The sequence below is a fragment of the Procambarus clarkii genome, chromosome 5, assembly GCF_040958095.1.
Source record: "Procambarus clarkii isolate CNS0578487 chromosome 5, FALCON_Pclarkii_2.0, whole genome shotgun sequence".
Taxonomy (NCBI): Eukaryota; Metazoa; Arthropoda; class Malacostraca; order Decapoda; family Cambaridae; genus Procambarus; species Procambarus clarkii.
Genome location: NC_091154.1, coordinates 4,758,912 through 4,782,345, shown reverse-complemented (window position 1 = coordinate 4,782,345; position 23,434 = coordinate 4,758,912). Strand labels below are relative to the sequence as shown.

The 23,434-nt window shown below is 41.3% G+C and overlaps 1 protein-coding gene across 2 annotated transcripts in view; it reads right to left on the bottom strand.

Moving 5' to 3' along the window:
* LKRSDH (lysine ketoglutarate reductase/saccharopine dehydrogenase) overlaps window positions 1-23,434 on the bottom strand; it is a 78,099-nt gene that overhangs the window by 37,677 nt on the left and 16,988 nt on the right. For both annotated transcript variants that reach the window (XM_045753123.2, XM_069338740.1), the window contains 6 exons: window positions 18,204-18,359; window positions 13,343-13,519; window positions 11,200-11,352; window positions 8,543-8,768; window positions 5,091-5,218; window positions 4,557-4,682 (listed from right to left, as the gene is read on the bottom strand). In XM_045753123.2, coding sequence (XP_045609079.1) covers window positions 4,557-4,682; window positions 5,091-5,218; window positions 8,543-8,768; window positions 11,200-11,352; window positions 13,343-13,519; window positions 18,204-18,359 — 966 coding nt within the window. The remainder of the gene's footprint in view (window positions 1-4,556; window positions 4,683-5,090; window positions 5,219-8,542; window positions 8,769-11,199; window positions 11,353-13,342; window positions 13,520-18,203; window positions 18,360-23,434) is intronic.

Sequence of the window (23,434 nt, the reverse complement as noted above, 5' to 3'; positions counted from 1 at the left end):
ATATCAATGATATCATCTGCCCTGGTGACTCTCTATTACTCCCTTATCTATCCTTATCTCAACTATGGTATTTGTGCTTGGGGTTCTACTACCCAAAATCACTTACGTCCTCTAATTACCCAACACAAAGCCGCTATTAGAACAATATCCAACTCTGGCCCCAGACATCACTCGGTACCCCTACTCAAATCTCTGAATATGTTAGATATTAAGTCACTGCACATTCTCTCATGTGTATTATACATATATAAAACGCTAAACTATAATGCCAATCCTGATCTTAAAAGCTTCATAGAAGGTTGTAACAGAACCCATGAGCACCACACCAGAAATAAATACAGTTTTGATATTCCTAGAGTACGTCTTAATCAAACTAGAAATGCTCTGCAAATCAAGGGGCCCAGAATGTGGAATGACCTTCCCAACCATGTTAAAGACTGTACCTCTCTCAACCAGTTTAAGATAAAAACTAAACACTACCTAATAAATTCCCTGTAATCTACCTCACTCCTCTATTGTCAACCCATGTCTGTTATTTTCTTTTTTTTTTAATCAACACTGTTTGTCAACCTATTGTATTTGTGCTGCTTTTTCAGTCATGTTCCCCCTTTTTTTATCTTTATTTGTATTTGTTCTCAACACTTTTTATTCTTTATGCTCAATTAGTATTAAGTTCTAGATATTAATGTTTTTCTTGCCCGAAACGCACGGCGTAATAGTGGCTTTAGGCATTGTATGTACTAGCTCTATCTATATATCAATCCATTAATGTAACATCACTTGTATGTATATACCTTACCTGAATAAACATCTGAATCTGAATCTGAATCTGATTACAATGGTAAAGTTATATGGCTTAGGAACATATATTGGGGAATTGGGTAGCTCAAAATACAGATACAGTGGATACAAATACTGTACAGATACAAAGGATAAACTCGAACTGGATAGTGAGCGAGTTTAAAGCACTAGGCAGGAAACTATGAAGATGAAATTAGGAACTTTTTGGTTTTATTTTTGAATATGGCAAAAGTTAGACAACTTTTCAATTCGTTAGGGAGTGAGTCTCATAGACAAGGTCCGTTTATTTGCATAAAGTGTTTACACAGATTAAGTTTGACTTTGGGAATATCAAAGATATATTTATGTCTGGTGCGGTGATTATGTTTTCTATTACATCTGTCCAGGAAGAGTTTCAGAACATGGTTTGCACTTAAGAAAAAGGTTTTGTAAATGTAACTGACACAAGAAAATGTGTGGAGTGAATTTATGTTTAGCATGTTTAGGGTTTTAAACAATGGGGTTGAGTGTTGTCTGAAAGCAGAGTTTGATATTGTTCTGATAGCAGATTTTTGCTGGGTGATGGTGAGCTTGAGGTAGTTTGCAGAGGTTGAACCCTAAGCACAGATACCATAAGTAAGATAGAGATAGATAAGTGCATAATATAGTGAGAGGAGAGCAGAGTGGGGTACATAATATCTGATCTCAGTGAGTATACCAACTGTTTTTTAAACTTTCTTACTTATGTGTTGTATGTGGGTGCTAAAGTTGAGACTCTTGTCTAAGTACTGTATAGGCCAAGGAACTTTGCATCATTTTTATTGCTGATGTTAACATATGTTACTTTATGGGTTTATTCCACTCATCTGTGACTCCCAATATTGAGCATTGATACACTGGGTTGTGAGAGCACATAACATTGGTGTTTTTCCATTCTTGCAAAGCCACCAACATGCTTAGAGTTTCTCGCAGCTCCTTAATTTAACAGATACAGTAATTATTATAGGTACATTGTAGCAGAATTTGAAGGATATTAATAGGTACATTGTAGCAAAATATGCATTCAACATAATACCTAGGATATAAGTTGATGTCAGTGACGAGAATGGTGAAGCTGCATATCTTAGGCACTAAAACTGAGGGAGTGGGCAGCACAAGATACAGTGTGAGTTTGAAGAGTACGACTTGCCCCACATGCCTGCATGTTTGACAATGTAACAATCAAACACCAAAGTCAAACCACCAAATGTACTTTCACAACCCGCCATGCCTTTCTTGTACAGTATATAGGTAAGTAAATAAATAAATTGATAAATCTATATAAAAATGGAAATGTTCGTTTAATCAAAATCGCTAATCTCTGAAAGTTCTTCACCGATTGCTTTGAAATTTTGACACAACGTTGCATTCAAATACGCGTATGTTTTTCTATACCTACTATACTGTATAGATGCCTCACCTGTGACAGGTAAAAACATGTTTTTTGAAAAACAGCGCCATCTGTTGCACGTAATAGCAAAAAACCCTATACTAAATATGTTATGATTCCATTTCAATGTTTCCGATTGCATTGAAAAACTTAATTTTCAATGAATTTGATTTTTTTCATTTTGATTTAATTATTTTGTTTGACATTTCATTGGAATTGAGCTGTGTTGTTTACCATACCGTTCATTTCATGAATATAGGAATAGATACCACACCTGTGACAGGTAAAAACATTCTTTAAAAAAAATAACAGCGCCATCTGTTGCACGTATGAGCAACACATGCTAAACTAAATATGTTATAAATCACTTTCAATGTTTCCGACTGCATTGACAAACTGAATTTTCATAGATTTCGATTTATTTTCCTTTTGATTTAATTATTTTGTGTGACATTGCATTGGAATTGAGCTGTGCTGTTTACCATACCATTCATGTCATGAAAATAGTTTATTTGTTTATTTTAATTTTTCATTTTGTTTTTTAACTTTTTCTTATATTGATGTTTCCAATTTTCTGACAGGAACATCAGATCATTTGGGAATGCATCGAAGGAGGGAGGGAGTAGGGAATGGTTGGGGGGACGAGGGGACGGGAGTGGGGGATGGTGGGGTTGACGAGGGGACAGGGAAGGGGGTAATGGTGACGAGGACGAGGGGACGAGGGAGTTGGGGATGGTGGGGGACAAGGAAGGGGGTAATGGTGAGGAGGACAAGGGGACGGGGGAGTTGGGGACGAGGGGACAGGGGGAATGGAGAATGGTAGGGAGGTTAAGGGGACAGGGAAGTGGGGGATGATGGAGTGGACGAGGGGACGGGGTACGGGGGAATTGTAGGGAGGACGAGGGGACAGGGGGAGTGGGAGTTGGTGGGGAGGACGAGGGGATGGTGGAGTGAGTACTGGTTAGGAGGATGAGTGGACGGTAGAGTGGGGGATAGTGTTGAGGACAAAGGGACGGGGAGGGGGGAATAGTGGGAAGGACGAGGGGACGGGGGAGTCGGGAAAGGTTGGGAGAACGATGGGACAGGGGAGGGGGAAATGGTGGGGAGGACTGGGGAACAGGGGAAGGTTGCTGTGGCTCAGCAACACACATGCGTTGCTGAGATATAGCAACGCGTGGCCAGGTATAGCTAGTAAATAAATATATATGTTGTCAATTAGAAAATGAGCAAGACATATTTATGAGTCAAAATATGGCCAGAATTGACAGAAGTGGGGATCCAGGGGGGGTGTATACTGGCTGGACAAGATACTGACAGAGGTGGGGAGCCAGGAGGGGGGGTGTATACTGGCTGGAGAAGATACTGACAGAGGTGGGGAGCCAGGGGGGGGTGTATACTGGCTGGAGAAGATACTGACAGAGGTGGGGAGCCAGGGGGTGTATACTGGCTGGACAAGATACTGACAGAGGTGGGGAGCCAGGAGGGGGGGTGTATACTGGCTGGAGAAGATACTGACAGAGGTGGGGAGCCAGGGGGGGGGGTGTATACTGGCTGGAGAAGATACTGACAGAGGTGGGGAGCCAGGGGGTGTATACTGGCTGGAGAAGATACTGACAGAGGTGGGGAGCCAGGGGGGGGGTGTATACTAGCTGGAGAAGATACTGACAGAGGTGGGGAGCCAGGGGGTGTATACTGGCTGGAGAAGATACTGACAGAGGTGGGGAACCAGGGGGTGTATACAGGCTGGAGAAGATACTGACAGAAGTGGGGAGCCAGGGGGGGGGTGTATACTGGCTGGAGAAGATACTGACAGAGGTGGGGAGCCAGGGGGGGGGGTGTATACTGGCTGGAGAAGATACTGACAGAAGTGGGGAGCCAGGGGGTGTATACTGGCTGGAGAAGATACTGACAGAGGTGGGGAGCCAGGGGGTGTATACTGGCTGGAGAAGATACTGACAGAGGTGGGGAGCCAGGGGGTGTATACTGGCTGGAGAAGATACTGACAGAGGTGGGGAGCCAGGGGGTGTATACTGGCTGGAGAAGATACTGACAGAGGTGGGGAGCCAGGGGGGGGTGTATACTGGCTGGAGAAGATACTGACAGAGGTGGGGAGCCAGGGGGTGTATACTGGCTGGAGAAGATACTGACAGAGGTGGGGAACCAGGGGGTGTATACTGGCTGGAGAAGATACTGACAGAGGTGGGGAGCCAGGGGGGTGTATACTGGCTGGAGAAGATACTGACAGAGGTGGGGAGCCAGGGGGGGGGGTATACTGGCTGGAGAAGATACTGACAGAGGTGGGGAGCCAGGGGGGGGGGTGTGTATACTGGCTGGAGAAGATACTGACAGAGGTGGGGAGCCAGGGGGTGTATACTGGCTGGAGAAGATACTTGGCGTCAGGGATGGTCAGCAGCTTCGGGGAGTTGAGCGCCCAGTAGATCCCATTGATGATAACAGATGCATATGGGGCCACCTTCCACCAGATAAAAAAAAGCCTTTCAGAGTCTATTATAAGATAATAAACATGATATGGACAATTAATATAAGATTAATTATATTTTCAATATATCATGGCAATAATACAGGCCACTATAAACACAAAACAAGGGGGGTCATCACTGCATAATTAACCACTAAAACATTCACTATGTAAATATAAATAGGCCGGGCTCCGTCTGACATAGGGAGTTTGGTGGTCTGCCTCATAATATACTTGGATTCTACAGCTTTCAATTAACTAACATACATCAAATACCTTCCAATGCTACATCAGCTCAAGTCAATATAACTTGCCGGCGCACAACTTCCATTTTCTCAAATGCTAACCCAATTAACCTAAATACTGAACCCCCCATAATAAATAAATAAGCAAGAAACTGACCTTATGGGCAAAGACGGAGATGTATCTCTCTGGATGTTCCTCGTACTCCACAGCATCATATTTGCCGCCATCTTTTTTAACAAGGTGGTCCCGGCGACTCACCTCACAGCAGTATATTTTGCTGGTAGCTGCCAGAGACAAGATATGGTGGTTAACTTACATCAAGTTATATGAAGTGTTCCCTTATGAGTTAGCCCTCAGTTGCCCACGAGTGTGACAAGGTCTTGTGTAATATATGGCATCAAGTTATATGAAGTGTTCCCTTATGAGTTAGCCCTCAGTTGCCCGCGAGTGTGACAAGGTCTTGTGTAATATATGGCATCAAGTTATATGAAGTGTTCCCTTATGAGTTAGCCCTCAGTTGCCCTCGAGTGTGACAAGGTCTTGTGTAATATATGGCATCAAGTTATATGAAGTGTTCCCTTATGAGTTAGCCCTCAGTTGCCCACGAGTGTGACAAGGTCTTGTGTAATAGATGATTCAGATTCAGATTCAGATGTTTATTCAGGTAAGGTATATACATACAAGTGATGTTACATTAATGGATTGATATATAGATAGAGCTAGTACATACAATGCCTAAAGCCACTATTACGCAATGCGTTTCGGGCAAGAAAACATTAATATCTAGGACTTAATACTAATTGAGCATAAAGAATAAAAGATGTTGAGAACAAATACAAATAAAGATAAAAAAAAGGGGGAAACATGACTGAAAAAGCAGCACAAATACAATAGGTTGACAAACAGTGTTGATTAAAAAAAAAAAAAAAAAAAAAAAAAAAAAAAAAAAAAAAAAAAAAAGAAAATAACAGACATGGGTTGACAATAGAGGAGTGAGGTAGATTACAGGGAATTTATTAGGTAGTGTTTAGTTTTTATCTTAAACTGGTTGAGAGAGGCATCAAGTTATATGAAGTGTTCCCTTATGAGTTAGCCCTCAGTTGCCCGCGAGTGTGACAAGGTCTTGTGTTAATAGTACTGATATATAGTCTGGGAGGAAAGACAGGCAGGTGGTACAACTCAGTCCACCAGGGAGACTACTCTCTTTTTTTTGAGATATATACAAGAGTTGTTACATTCTTGTACAGTCACTAGTACGCGTAACATTTCGGGCAGGTCCCTGGAATATGACCCCCGCCGCTAAGAATCGTATATGACAAGACTCTCTAAGACAAAAGAAGAGAATCATATCACTCAGTTCCTTTCTAGAGATTATTGGAATCACCAAGACAGCCAGTTCTGTAAGTTAACTGCCAGTCAGTTAACTACCCACTACAACAACCACCATCAGACACAAACAACTGGCAGCCATGACAGTCAAAGGCACATGCAACCTCCACTTAAAGCCCAGTCAAAGAGTACACAGGAGAACAAAAGGAACCATCCCCACCTGCCTGAAAAATAAACCACACTGAAGAAAAAAGTAATAAAGAAATAGCTAGAACAAAACATAAACCCTTTAACCCAGAGACAAAGACCAGGTAGGGAAGAGGCCACTAGGTAGCAAACCTAAGTGGACCCAAACTGGGCCTCATCAACCCACTGACAAGTAAAGGAACTTTAACCCAGAGACATGGACCAGGTAGGGAAGAGGCCACTAGGTAGCAAACCTTAGTGGACCCAAACTGGGCCTCATCAACCCCCTAACAAGTAAAGAAAAAGGAAAGATAATAACATGGCACAATAGTCTTGATCAATTAAATAACAGCCATATTTTGGAGCAAACACAGCACCTGATGAGTGAAGCTATTGCTGGTTACACCCACCTGTGGGGGCCCAGCCAGCATACACTGGGTGCCACACACACTTAAGTCACACCTATATCACTCCAAAAAAGTTAAGCCCTGGAAGAAAACACCACACACATGCACATAGGATCAAGATAAATCACCAGAAACTGTCAAGTCACAGAGGCAAGACATACATCACCAAAACAAGAACAACAAATAACCAAAGGCCACAAGGCAAGAGGATACAAAACCAACCTATGCTCTTGCATAACACATTGTATTGTGACATAACCAAAGGCCACAAGGCAAGAGGATACAAAACCAACCTGTGCTCTTGCATAACACATTGTATTGTGACATAAAAGTCCCCCAACATCAAAGTAAGACAAGACATAAATCATAGACATTTTACAAGGCTTTGTAAAATTGAACAGGATGTCTTGGTTTCTATATGTGGGGTCCTCGGTGAGGGTAGTCTCGAGCACTTGAGCACAACATTTTAGCGAGGTTATCATCACAGGACGGGACGGGCTGTGGCGGGACAATGTTAAGTACCAAGTGTGGCTTGCCTGCACCTCTGTCTTTGTTATGGTAGTATTATTACACAGTGGGGTGAGTGTAGTGGGTAAATACCTGAATAAAAATTTATTATTTATTATAAATGGGTGAGTGTAGTGGGTAAATGGGTGAGTGGCAATTAGCAGAGGGACCATTTGCTATCCTGAGAAGTCGAGTTATCTCTCGATGGGGATGACAAGTGATAAGGTGTGAACTTGTTGTCTGACAGTGAGATGACTTTGTGCTGGCCAATCAATTCATTTCTGCACTGTCTTTCATGCCCTATTACATGGCAAGACTATGTGTTGTGAATATAATGTGACTATGGCAATAGATAACTTTTTGCATTTATTCTTGTTATAGAACATGATGTAGTTATGGGACAATCACAACAACATGATGTAGTTATGGGACAATCATAACAACATGATGTAGTTATGGGACAATCATAACAACATGATGTAGTTATGGGACAATCACAACAACATGATGTAGTTATGGGACAATCACAACAACATAGTGTAGTTATGGAACAATCATAACAACATGTAGTTATGGGACAATCATAACAACATGGTGTAGTTATGGGACAATCATAACAACATGGTGTAGTTATGGGACAATCACAACAACATGGTGTAGTTATGGGACAATCCCAACAACATTATGATTGTCCCAATGTTTGCACATGACAGAACACTAATGAGGAATGTAAAAACATAGGAGAACTGCAGAAAATTACAGGAACCTTTAACATACTTGAGAAGTTGGCAGACACATGGCTGTAAGAGTTTCACCCCAAGATGTGTAAGATAATGAAGACAGGAAAGGGAGATATAAGGCCACAAGAACTCTACATCAAAAGAGGAAGGAAACTATAGGAACAGGAAAGATAAAAACATTTGGGAGTTGAGACAATAGCAGTGCCTGCACCAGAGGCACATATAAGTATCAAGAGCATAACACTGGCTTCATATGGAACAAAGGTAGTAGGTGGGCTAGACCTTACTTCCTCATAGTCCCTATTGGGTAAGTTGTCTTAGGCAAGTATACTCCAGCAAACCATACATCTTCATCTTAAGGATTCAGGCATACAAAACAGTATACATAAATCTAAACGTCATAACTTCCGTAACCATATACGTAGCTTTTGTAACTTACACCCGTGCTCGGCTACTTTCTTAAGAGCCTTGACGGAGACGTACTCGTGGGGTAGTTCTTGGACTATCTCCTGGGCCCCCTGAGACACGTTGCCAGTGCCTGTGAAGATAAACGTCAGAGGACCGATGGAGTTAGGCATCATGCCAAGTGAGATTTCGTAACCAGTGTCACGAATTGATTGTCTAGCCATCTCTGTGTTACGGTAATTGTGAGCCGGTCCAATATGCTGTGGGAACAAATTTAATCCAGTTGAACAGAGATAAATAATATAGGAATACTTAAAAACCCAGTGAGGGTAAAAACATTACAAACTTTGGCAGCAATATTTATGAGTTTAAATAAAGCTGTGCGAGTGTGGGGGGGGGGGGAAGGGGGGGGGGAAGCTCCACTTTGGGAAGAACACAGCATTCCTCCTGAAGACAAGAGCCTTCTCCCACACACACGGTCGTGCTCAGTCATAATAGGGTGATATTCTGCACCAACACCAGGGAGCATAACCTCCCTGCTGGGCCATATTGGTACTGGGGGGGGGGGGGAGCACTGGAGTACACAGCAGGGAGCATAACCTCCCTGCTGGGTCATATTGGTACTGGGGGAGGGGAGACTCTGGAGTACACAGCAGGGAGTATAACCTCCCTGCTGGGTCATATTGGTACTGGGGGGGGGGGAGCACTGGAGTACACAGCAGGGAGCATAACCTCCCTGCTGGGTCATATTGGTACTGGGGAGACACTGGAGTACACAGCAGGGAGCATAACCTCCCTGCTGAGTCATATTGGTACTGGTGGGGGGAGCACTGGAGTACACAGCAGGGAGTATAACCTCCCTGCTGGGTCATATTGGTACTGGGGGGGGGGAGCACTGGAGTACACAGCAGGGAGCATAACCTCCCTGCTGGGTCATATTGGTACTGGGGGGGGGGAGCACTGGAGTACACAGCAGGGAGCATAACCTCCCTGCTGGGTCATATTGGTACTGGGGGGGGGGGGAGCACTGGAGTACACAGCAGGGAGTATAACCTCCCTGCTGGGTCATATTGGTACTGGGGGGGGGGAGCACTGGAGTACACAGCAGGGAGCATAACCTCCCTGCTGGGTCATATTGGTACTGGGGGGGGGGAGCACTGGAGTACACAGCAGGGAGCATAACCTCCCTGCTGGGTCATATTGGTACTGGGGGGGGGGAGCACTGGAGTACACAGCAGGGAGCATAACCTCCCTGCTGGGTCATATTGGTACTGGGGAGACACTGGAGTACAGAGCAGGGAGTATAACCTCCCTGCTGAGTCATATTGGTACTGGGGGGGGGGAGCACTGGAGTACACAGCAGGGAGTATAACCTCCCTGCTGAGTCATATTGGTACTGGGGAGACACTGGAGTACACAGCAGGGAGTATAACCTCCCTGCTGAGTCATATTGGTACTGGGGAGACACTGGAGTACACAGTAGGGAGTATAACCTCCCTGATGGGTCATATTGGTACTAGGGAGACACTGGAGTACAGAGCAGGGAGTATAACCTCCCTGCTGAGTCATATTGGTACTGGGGAGACACTGGAGTATGTTCAATCCTGCCCAAAGTAATCACTAGAGCAGTGGTTCCCAATTTACTAGCCCTACTTACTAGCTAACTAGAAATACTGGTAAAAAATTTCAGATATTTAGAGATGTAAAAATGTTTAAACATTGCCTACTTGAGATACTTACCACGTGCTAATTCTCGATGATTCAGATACACTCAGAATTTAGGTTCTGCAATTCCCCAGAAAACATTTCAGGGGGACTGTGTCCCACTGTTTGGAACTCTAAGGCCTACAAGGTTTATATATACACACATAAAGCCTTTCTGACCACTAGAGGGTTCATAAAGACACAAATGAAGCATTTCCATATGTTAATTGGCATCACAAACTACCAAGCAGCACTCACACTAACTACTGGCTGGCATACTGTCACCTGTAGTTTACCCATAGCTGGTTTTGAGAGTACCTGTACTTGTACACTCAGAACGGCTAGGAGTCAGACTTATTTGGTAGTAGTAAATAGGTAGAGCACCTAGGAGTGTGTCAACTGTTGTGGGGTTGCCTTCTGAGGAGGGGTCACTTGTTTGACACTCGGGGGGGACTCAATACCAGCCTAATGTATATACACACTCTACGTACACACTTATCTCTCCCTGACAAGAATAATTATCATTATCATTATTAATATTATAGATGAAACCATTACAAACCACATTATCAAATTTGCAGATGACACCAAGATCTATAGTAAAGTAGGAAGCAAAAATGATACCGAGACCTTACAAAGTGATCTGTTTGAACTCCACAAATGTTGGAAGACTAGCAAATGCTCTTTAAACAGGTATTGTTTACACTCAATAATGCAAATCACACAGAGCCCACCCCTTTCAAGTAGCCAAATTTCTTACCAGGTATGTCCAAAAATTAAAAAATTTAAAATTTTTGTACTACAGAACAACTAACAGTCATTCCCGCCAATTACCAGTAAACTCTCAAAGTTTACCCTTGCATTTCCATCGCTCACCTGCCTACTCCTGCTGTTTACACATACACAATGAACACAGATCCATTCAAATTACCCGAAGATTTGAGTTAACGGAATTTGGATTGCCGAGTGTTTACAGTATTGACCAACCATGAAAGGTGTATGGTGACCAAGAGCCAGAAGTCGAAGCCCGAGACCATTGAGAACGTTGATCATTCCCGCCACCCCGGCGTACTTGCCAAAGGCCACCACACGCTGCCCTTGTCGGTCACACATTCGCTCATAGTCAATCAGGCGGATGTTCTGCAAATACCAACAGTCATATAATGATGAGAAATGATTGTTACAGGATTTAAAATGATGATTATAGCACTAAGAAAAATAACTAGAACCTATTTGATATTCCAAGAGTGCGCCTTAACCAAACTAGAAATGCTCTATAAAGCAAGGCACCCAGAATGTGGAATGACCTTCCCAATCATGTCAAAGACTGTACCTCTCTCAACCAGTTCAAGAGAAAAACTAAGTATATGTACTGTACTACCTAATAAACTCTATGTAACCTACCTTACCCACTAAATGTCAACCTGTCTTGTTATTTTTCTAACAATATTGTTTATTGACCAACATGTTTAATTGCTGATATCTGCCGTGTATAAACCTTTAGAAAATTGTAGTCATTGTTTATTTAGTTAAGCTTCCTTTTTGCTGTTCTGCTTCAATTTCTGCTGTTTCAGCCATCAAGTAATTATTATCATTTTTTTCCCCCTTTTTCAATTCAATTTATGCTTTGATCTCAATTAGTTTTAAGTTTTAGTCTAAGTGTTTTCCCACACCTTGCCTGAAATGTTGTCAACGTATTAGTGACTTTAGGCACAGTATGTACTAGCTGTATCTAGTAATCCAACATTTTGTTTGTAACTCATCTTGTATGTATGTATGTACGTTTACCTGAATAAATATTTATTTATTTATTTACTTTATTTACATGCTAAACGTACACTCACTCCACAAATTCTCGTGTGCTATCTTCATGTACAAAATCTTGTTCCTAAATGCTAATCTTAATCTGAAACTTTTTCTCCATAGGTGTAATAAAACCCATGATCACCAGACCAGAAATAAATATCTATATGATATCTCCAGAGTCAAACTAAGTCTGTGCAAACACTCCATGCAAATAAAAGGGCCCAGTCGTTGGAACTCACTCCCTAATGAATTAAAAAATTGTCCAACCTATGCCCTATTCAAAAGTAAAACCCCCCCAAAAAAAACAGCGTTGAATGTAATGAAACGCCATTTTTTAGGAGAGTCTTGGAGGCTTCCAAGAGCAATTCCGGGCTGATATGCATATATTAGACTGTGGCATCAGTCAATTTGATTGGAGTTCTAGCCTACCAGGGATCACAAGCCAAAACCTGGCCCCCCCTCAGAGGCACGAGGAGCAATGGCCTATAGAAACCCCCTGTGTGGTTGAAAGCATTCTATGTCTGCCATCTACCGGGTTAGGCACCCAGAAAGATAAGCGTCCCAAAACAGACTCCACCTGGTGAAAATTGCTACTGAAAACCAAACTATCAAGCAGAACTCCACAATCTGGTAAACAAGCAAACAAGCATGGCATAACAACCGCAGCCGCACCGCTGTCTGCACAGTCTGTGGAAGGGAAAGGCCCAGACCCCTCGTGCCAGCTACCCAATCCCAGTTCACAGGCTGAATATCAAAATGCGAAAATCACCAACCGGAGGGAGGAAGGATTGTCAGGGAAGCCTCCAAGACTCGCCCAGAAAATGGCGTTGAATGTATGGTTTTCTGTGGAGAGCCCCTCCAGCTACTCATCCTCTCACTCTCCTACCAAAGGATTATGAAGGTAGTTATTCAACTGTATAAAACTCAGATGGGGCCCCCATCTGGACAACTATCCATGCATACCCAGTGGGCACCGTTGATCGAGAGTTACCAATGTTACATACTAAACAGTACATGTCAGTCGCTTTCAACCAATGGTGCCCACTGGGTAGGGGACCTCATCTTCACGACATATCTGCTATGGAGAAAGTTCAACACCGGGCAACAAAAATCATCCTGGAATTAAGTCAACGCTCATACCAGGAGCAGTTGAGGGTCTCAGGGCCAACAACACTGCAAACCAGACATGATAGGGCTGATCTCATCAAAAACTTTAAAATACTGAACAATTTTGAGGATGTTGATCCAGTCCACTTCTTTAAGAGGCAATCTTACTGAGCAGCTGCTGAGCACCTGTAACACTGCCCCCCAACAGTACTTGTACCTTCTCTAAAATGGCGTCGAGAAGTGGCATATTGGCCTCTTGGGCTTTTATTGTGTGAGAGAAGAAGCAGTAGGTTCTATTAGGGATTAGTTGGTCGATGGGGACTTGTTTCACACCAATGATCACCGGCGCCTCCGACAGGTCTTCCTGTACCTTGGCTCCCACATTCTGGTACGCCTGCAAGCAATTGTTATATTAATAATAATAATCATTTATTTAGACAAATGTACATACATATAATTCATGAACAGAGGAAGATACATTGGTAAGACAATTACAATGCATAAAAAGGTACAGTACGTAGGAGAAAATGAACAGGTGTAATTAGGGAATACTTAAATTTAAATGAGATATTGCAACATTATTGAATTGCCGAAAGATCTGAAAATACTGTACAGTAATTGATAATTACAGTAAACATAAGACATTTATGAATGGCAGCTGCTTTAGCAGTTCATACAGCTACTAATTATTAAAGGTAGATAAGAATAAGAAAATTTAACATTCTCATTCATGTGTATTCTTTTAAATAAAAATACACATATTTTTGTGTATAAATACACAAAATATGTGTATTTTTAAAGAGTGCTGTTTGTCGACATAATTGTACTTGTGCTGCTTTTTCAGCTATGTTTTCATTTCTTGTTTTCATTCTACTCTTTATGCTCAATTAGTATTAAGCTTGTCATTTAAGTTTTTCATGCCCGAAATGCTTTGCGTAATAGTGGCTTTAGGCATTGTATGTACTAGCTCTACCTATAAGTCAACCAATCTTTGTAAAAATTTCTTGTATGTATGTACCTTACCTAAATAAACATTTATTTATTTATTTATTTATATTTATTTATTCATTAGATATTATCTAATGCTACTGCTGCTGCTGTTAGCTTCCTCAACTGTATGAATTCCTGCTTCCTCATACCCTTAATCACTAGACCAACTAGAATCACTGATAGTACTGCTACGACTCTAGATCACATCTGGACCAACATAACCTCTCCGCTTACTTCAGGTATAATCACCGATAGCACTACAGACCATTACCCCACATTTCTCTTAACTAACATTAGCAAACCACCTCTAGAGACAAGGGAGTTAAGCTTTAGGCTGCACAATGAAACTGCTATAAACAATTTTATAACTGCTGCTGATAATGTCAACTGGGAGTCCGAGTTAGGTAACATAGGGGACATCAACCTAGCAGTGAAATCTTTTCTACAAACAACTCTTAGTCTTTATAACACCCACTGTCCTATGCTTACAAAACAAGTCACAAGCAAAAGACTTAACAATCCTTGGCTTACAAAGGGAATACTTAAATCCATTAACAAAAAACACGACCTTGAGAAGAAGTATAGGCTAGGAACAGTCTCCAAAGATTTCTCAAAGAATTACTCGTTATTGCTATCTAAAATAATTAGACGAGCCAAAACTAAATACTATGAAGATAAATTTACCCAAATAAAGAGCAACATTAAAAAAACTTGGAGCACAATTTCACAAATATTGGGATCAAAGAAGATTTTAAATAACAAACCAACACTCCTTTCCAATAACGTTGGTCAGCTTTCAGCCTCTGATTCTGCTATTGAGTTCAATAGGTTCTTCTCTTCCATTGGGTCATCCCTTGCAAATGATATTCCATCTTCCTGTACTGATGTTAAGGACTATCTTACAGGTAACTATCCACAGTCTCTGTACCTAAAGCCTACTAGTTCCACTGATGTCAATGAAATAATCCTTTCCCTTAAAACCAAGTCTAGTGCCCTCGAGGAGATACCAACTTTAATTTACAAAAAAGCCTCCAGATCTCTAGCCCCTGCTATTGCATTGCTCTTCAACAAGTCACTTGAACTCCAAACCTTTCCTGACATTCTAAAAAAAGCAAGAGTAACCCCTGTCTACAAATGTGGTGATCTCACTGATGTTAACAACTATAGACCTATATCAATCCTGCCTAACTTGTCAAAAATATTCGAAAAGCTAATCTACAAGCAGCTTTACTCTTTTCTAGCCAAACACAATATACTTAGCTCTTGTCAATATGGCTTCAGACCCAAAAAAAGCACTAACGATGCACTTATTAGTATGATTAACGTAATTCACGCAGCTCTTGATAAAAAGGAGTTTCCTGTTGGGTTATTTGTGGACCTGCGTAAGGCTTTTGACACTGTCAACCATCAAAACCTTCTTCTTAAATTACATCATTATGGAGTCAGAGGACACTCCCTGCAATACCTCAAATCTTATCTTACTGACAGGCTCCAGTATGTTTCTGTGAATAATACAATTTCTCCCACCCTACCCATCAACATTGGTGTTCCTCAGGGCAGCATACTTGGCCCTCTCCTCTTTCTCATCTACATTAATGACCTTCCAAATGCCTCCCAACACCTCAAACCAATTCTATTTGCTGACGACACAACCTTCATTTACTCCAGTCCTGACCCCCTTGCTCTAAATGCCACAGTAAATACTGAGCTAGAGAAAGTCCATCTTTGGCTAACTGCCAACAAACTCACCCTTAACATTGACAAAACGTTTTATATTCTGTTTGGCAATAAATCCTCTAATCAGATAAATCTCAAAATAAACAATACCCAAATTTGTAACAAATTAGATGGCAAATTCCTTGGCGTTCTCATCGACCACAAGCTGAATTTCCAGGGTCACATTCTAAATATATCAAAAAAAGTTTCAAAAACTGTTGGCATTCTTTCTAAGATCAGATATTATGTACCCCGCCCTGCTCTGGTTACTCTCTATTACTCCCTCATCTATCCATACCTCAACTATGGTATTTGTGCTTGGGGTTCTACTACCCAAAATCATTTACGTCCTCTCATTACCCAACACAAAGCTGCTATTAGGACAATAACCAACTCTGGCCCCAGACATCACTCGGTACCCTTACTCAAATCTCTGAATATGTTAGATATTAAGTCACTGCACATTCTCTCTTGTGTATTATACATATATAAAACGCTGAACTGTAATGCCAATCCTGACCTCAAAAGCTTCATTGAAGGTTGTAACAGAACCCATGAGCACCACACCAGGAATAAATACAGTTTTGATATTCCTAGAGTACGACTTAATCAAACTAGAAATGCTCTACAAATCAAGGGACCCAGAATGTGGAATGACCTTCCCAACCATGTTAAAGACTGTACCTCTCTCAACCAGTTTAAGATAAAAACTAAACAATACCTAATAAATTCCCTGTAACCCACCTCACTCCTTTATTGTCAACCCATGTCTGTTATTTTATTTTATTATTATTATATTTTTTTTTAATCAACACTGTTTGTCAACCTATTGTATTTGTGCTGCTTTTTCAGTCATGTTCCCCCTTTTTTTTATCTTTATTTGTATTTGTTTTCAACACTTTTTATTCTTTATGCTCAATTAGTATTAAGTTCTAGATATTAATGTTTTTCTTGCCCGAAACGCATTGCGTAATAGTGGCTTTAGGCATTGTATGTACTAGCTCTATCTATATATCAATCCATTAATGTAACATCACTTGTATGTATGTACCTTACCTGAATAAACATATTTATTTATTTATTTATTTATTTATGTACCCCGCCCTGCCCTGGTGACTCTCTATTACTCCCTTATCTATCCATATCTCAACTATGGTATTTGTGCTTGGGGTTCTACTACCCAAAATCATTTACGTCCTCTAATTACTCAACACAAAGCTGCTATAAGGACAATATCCAACTCTGGCCCCAGACATCACTCGGTACCCCTACTCAAATCTCTGAATATGTTAGATATTAAGTCACTGCACATCCTCTCATGTGTATTATACATATATAAAACGCTGAACTGTAATGCCAATCCTGACCTCAAAAGCTTCATTGAAGGTTGTAACAGAACCCATGAGCACCACACCAGAAATAAATACAGTTTTGATATTCCAAGAGTACGACTTAATCAAACTAGAAATGCTCTACAAATCAAGGGACCCAGAATGTGGAATGATCTTCCCAACCATGTTAAAGACTGTACCTCTCTCAACCAGTTTAAGATAAAAACTAAACACTACCTAATAAATTCCCTGTAACCTACCTTACCCCTCTATTGTCAACCCATATCTGTTATTTTTTTTTAATCAACACTGTTTGTCAACCTATTGTATTTGTGCTGCTTTTTCAGTCATGTTCCCCCCTTTTTTTTATCTTTATTTGTATTTGTTCTCAACACATTTTATTCTTTATGTTCAATTAGTATTAAGTTCTAGATATTAATGTTTTTCCTGCCCGAAACGCATTGCGTAATAGTGGCTTTAGGCATTGTATGTACTAGCTCTATCTATATATTGATCCATTAATGTAACATCACTAGTATGTATGTACCTTTCCTGAATAAACATATATATTTATTATTTATTTATTTAACATACAATGTTTTATGATATATAGGAACAGCAGTATTTATTAACATCAAATATGCAGCAATTAATAAGTATTGTTCACAATAATGGCAAAACACTGACTGACATGACAGTAGATATAAACTGTGATTACAAGACTAGACCTCTGATGAGTCTGCCTGTATCATCGCTCCCTGATACGCCTATAAGCAATTATTATCCAGCTACCCGAGAAGGTACTTATGAATGAGACACAGTAGCATACTGTACATGTAAACTGCAATTTAACTTTACCAATACCAAAAAACAGTATAAATATTAATACAGTAAATATATTATTTTAATACTATGCAATTTATATATAATACAAGATGTTTATTTAATTGAAATTCATATATAACAGTCATAGCCTTTCTTACAAGACGTATGATTATAGAACTTAATCCCAGTTGACAATGTAAAGAAGACAACTCTCACCTGCATGGGGTATGCACGACGGTTTGATGGCTGCACGATGACCTTGACCCCATTTTTTACTAGCTGTCTAACCTGAGAGGGACCAAGTGGGGCGCGTCTCTCCCAAACGCTTTGGTCCTCACGACGGATTCCCAGAATCCGGCCTCGTACATTTCTCTGCAATTGATAACAAGGGGCTTAGTACACGGGTCCACTCCGCTGGTGAGAATCTTTCACCCAGATGCTGAAATAGTACAAACTAAACTGAAGTAGAAGAATTATAATAATTACATGTTGAATTAGCAGCAGCAATTGCAACAGAGGAACAAATAGTAACTTTTAATAAATATACAGACTGACCACAATTTTCTTAAAATATTTTCCTTAAAACTCTATAAAACATGGCCAATAGTCTAATGATTTGTTTGTTCATTTGTAAGAAAGTTCTCACCAAATTGATTAGGAGGGGGGCTCTTCAATAACAAATTACAAAGGCATTTTCAATAGAAACATTATTGAATCTGCTTTAATACAGATTACAAAATCATATAATTTGAACATTAGTAGTGGTTTGTATAATTTATATCTAGTTTTGATTGATCAGTTAAAGGGTACTTTGAGTAGGACCACTGATGCACATTTATCTCAATAATACCTTATTAATATCCCTTATCTCATTTAAGACATTTTGTCACCTCATTCCTGCCTATATATTCACATCACTAAATTATAAATCTATCCTTCTGAAGATGTATTATTAAATACGAAAGTACTTAAGGAAATTCCTGTCTTAATCCTTCATTCGTGGCCTGACCTTGTCATATATAGATAATATATATTTCATTGAATATGACTGCATATTCTATGTTCATTATTTTCTTGTTTAGGGCTTCTATACCTCTGACTAGTGTTCTTGTATCTTGGGTTAACTGGAAGAGGATTTCTCCAAATGTGGTATTTATCTAAGGTTGAGTAAAAGAATAGTAATTTAACTGTAGAATGTATTATACAGTTCTGTAATTTACACAAAGTTTCGAATCCACAAGGTACATTCTCAAGTGAGGAGACATGATGATGATGAAGATTAAGCCATCATAAGAGGTGGTGATGAGTAGGCTGTAGGTGAGGAGACAGTCTGTTGGTGTTGTTGTTTTAGATTCAGCTACTCAGAACAAAATGTTCCAAGTAGCACGGGCTATGGTGAGCCTGTAAGTGGAGGCTCATTGGAGACATTATCTGTATCAATAGCTAATACTAGAGCTCTGGGAATGGATGGGGGTCTTCATAGTGGTTTCCACTATGAAGACCCCCAGATGGATGTCCCAGTTATGGAGTTGGCGGGGTTAGTGTAGACCTCTAGATCATCCGTTTTTCTTTGGGTGAGACTTTGGCTGAGCCGTGCTGGCATTGGAGTTAATTAGGTGAGGTGGCTTCCATGAGGTCTTTTACTGAGTAGGTGTCGTGTCTGTGGTACGGCAGTGGAGCTCTTACTAAGATTTCCTCATCTGAAGAGTCCGTAATCTCCGTAGTTGCTGTTTTCGTCTTTCGTCTAGCAGCCTGAGGTAGGCTCAGGTGTTGGGGATTGGTGGTAGAAGCTATTTTAGGAGCGTTGGTGATGCCGTTAGCATTTGTTGACCGCACGTCTGCTAACGTGGTTGCTGAGATAGTGCTGGTAGGAGTGTTGGGAGCTGGAGAGGGAATTACCTCTCTTTATGCCGCCCGGGTCATGGGTGGTTCTGGAATCTGTGTTGAAGTCGCCCACGTGGTCGTCCTGGTGGTAGTCTCCGGAGTGGTAGTGGAGGCAGTGAGACTTGTGCCAGGGGCTATGTGGGGGCCAGACCATTGGCTAGGTATAATGTGTTCAGTTCACTGACAAAGCGCTGGTTGTCTGGTCCGGTAAGTCTCTCCACTAGTCTAATAAGACCAGGGATAATGACTGCACGTGATGCAGGGGGATGTGAAGGAGCATGTGGGACCTTGGGTACCCATTGTGAAGGCTGGGTCGCCCGGGGGGAGGAGCCACTATTTGGTAAGACTGGAAAGTTTTCTGGTTGGTTGATGTTAGCCGAGGTGGTGGGTTGAGCGCCTGGGGCTCTGGTCGAGGAGGTAGAAGGGTTGTTTCTCTTGGCTTCAACCTGGGCCTTGGTGTTTTCCTGTCTGCGGGGGCAGCAGTAGGAAATTGCAGGGTGATTGCCATCACAGAGCAAGCAGCGATGGACTGTTGCCTTGCATATGGAGTAGTGATGGTCCAGTGAGCACAGGCTGCACTTCTTGACAGGGTGCTGACACATGTTGGTCGGGTGGGAGAGCTCGTAGCACTTAAAGCACTGCTGGATCTCTTGGTATCGTTCTTTTTTTACTTGGTGGGGTGGTATTTGTAAGCCGAAGCAGTAGAATCCTTGTGTGGCAGCCTGGGTGGCCGCAGCTATGGTGATGAAAGTAATCTTCATTGATGATTTGTCGGTGTTGCAGAACTCTAGGTTGAGCACATCCAGGTTCGGAATTTCGTCCTCAATATTGTCTATGATATTATGTTGCGGTCGGTCAGCGATCCACTGGCTGGTCCTACTGGTATAAACAGTTAATAATAAACAGTATTATACATATATAAAACGCTAAACTATAATGCCAATCCTGATCTTAAAAGCTTCATAGAAGGTTGTAACAGAACCCATGAGCACCACACCAGAAATAAATACAGTTTTGATATTCCTAGAGTACGTCTTAATCAAACTAGAAATGCTCTGCAAATCAAGGGGCCCAGAATGTGGAATGACCTTCCCAACCATGTTAAAGACTGTACCTCTCTCAACCAGTTTAAGATAAAAACTAAACACTACCTAATAAATTCCCTGTAATCTACCTCACTCCTCTATTGTCAATCCATGTCTGTTATTTTCTTTTTTTTTTTCTTTTTTTTAATCAACACTGTTTGTCAACCTATTGTATTTGTGCTGCTTTTTCAGTCATGTTCCCCCTTTTTTTTTTATCTTTATTTGTATTTGTTCTCAACATCTTTTATTCTTTATGCTCAATTAGTATTAAGTTCTAGATATTAATGTTTTTTCTTGCCCGAAACGCATTGCGTAATAGTGGCTTTAGGCATTGTATGTACTAGCTCTATCTATATATCAATCCATTAATGTAACATCACTTGTATGTATATACCTTACCTGAATAAACATCTGAATCTGAATCTGAATCTGAGTTCTACCGGCCAGGAACTGACGTGGGAAGCGAGGATGTAGGTGGTGCTCCTTGCCAAGTATGACATCGTTGATATGTAGCGGTGTGAATGAGGAGACAGGTTGTTGTTGTTGTTTTAGATTTAACTACTCAGAACGAAGTGTCCACGTAGCACGGGCTATAATGAGCCCGTAATAGAGTTCGGTTATTCGCGATAACCTTGTTAATGTGATATTTGGGTCTAAGTTTAAAATGGAGGTGGGGATTCCTCCCTGTTCCCTGTTTCTTTTTCGCTTGTGTTTTAGTGCACTGGTTTTAGTCTTGTTTTATCAACATTATCTTGGAGGCGGATGTAGATGCAGAATGCTCACTAGTGAGTCCCATTCCTCAACGGCTTTTCTAATCATTGTAGTCGCGGTGGAATGTGCATGTAATGCAGCTGCTGTCGTTGAATTAATGTTGAGTTTGATGCGCAGGGCTTCAGTAGCTTCACATTCCAGTAAGCAGTGCAATAGTGGCGCCTCTGCTTCTGTTCCACAGATATGACACTCTTTAACTATTGGGTTCATTACCTCCCAGCAGCACTTGTAACCAAGTCTGAGTCTGTGTATGGCTACTGCAATGTCTCTGGATATCTTTTTGCCAGACTTGAAAGAGTAGTTCCCAGTGGCTTGTTCGTACCATATCGCAGTGGATCTTCCTTCCGCTACTTTGGCTCTGTGACGACTTTTGATAGTTTGGAGTATTTTCTTCTTGATTTGCTCCTTAATCTGTGAACAACTTGGAGGTATTTGAACCTGTACAAGAGGTAGAGCAGTGGCAGGGCTTGCTAGTGGGTCTGTCATTTCATAGGAGACAGGTTGGAACATCTGATTTATGCCACTGGGAGGTCAGGTACATTCACAATTAAGTGAGGAGAAAGGCGAAAGTAAGGAGTAAAGGCGTAAAGTGAGGTGATTGGTCAACAACCTAAACATACATAGATCAGTTAGCTGATTAGAACTCAGTTGACTGTAGTGGGCGTTTTGGCCAGTGGCATCTTTGCGTACCGGGTTTGCTCTCACTCTCATGGTGGGTAAAGTGAACAGTTGCGTTATTTGAGTATTTATAGTTCGACTGTTATGTGAAGGGCTTCAAGAATTTGTAATCTTCTTACATCTTCGGCTTTATCTAATATGCAAGTGTTTTTATTTATCATTTCTCTTGTTAAGGTGATGTCACGGACTTCTCTCAAGTGTTTATCCGGGTCACGTAACAGGTCACACGCCTGGTGAGGTCGGTCGACGTCATAACTCTGTACTTAGACTGAGCGTTACATCCTTCATGGTGCGGGTGGACAGTTATACCACATTCATCTGCTGTAAAGACTTCTCCGTCCGCTTCCCGGTGTTTATAACAGGCAGGTTTAGTGGTCAACTTTGTCTTTAGTACACGATGAAGCCAATGTTTTGGTTAAGGCTTGTGCTCTTGACTCTTCCTTTACGGATTATTTCGTATATTCACTGTGCATGGTTGAGTTGTAATATAATGTTAGTGGAGGTGTTGTGGAGTGTGTTCTTGGCTCAGGATTGTGCCACTGGTGCACGTGTTGTGTTATAGTAGTGTTGATCTTGTGGTTACCATTGATCACCAGTACTTGTCTTGTCCTCCCACACTCCCTATACTCACCTTCCTCCATCACCAGCAGTGGCTATATAACAGGTCGACCAATATAACCCTTGAGAACACTGGCTTTGTATCTTTGGTGCCACTCACTACTACCAGCTAGGTATACTCCTTTATATGCTGGCTGGGTATATATGCTGGCTGGGTATATATGCTGGCTGGGTATATATATGCTGGCTGGGTATATATGCTGGCTGGGTATATATGCTGGCTGGGTATATATGCTGGCTGGGTATATATGCTGCCTGGGTATATATGCTGCCTGGGTATATATGCTGCCTGGGTATATATGCTGCCTGGGTATATATGCTGCCTGGGTATATATGCTGCCTGGGTATATATGCTGCCATATATATTCCAGCGCATATACCCAGCCTACAAACATAGGATTATGCTCCCAT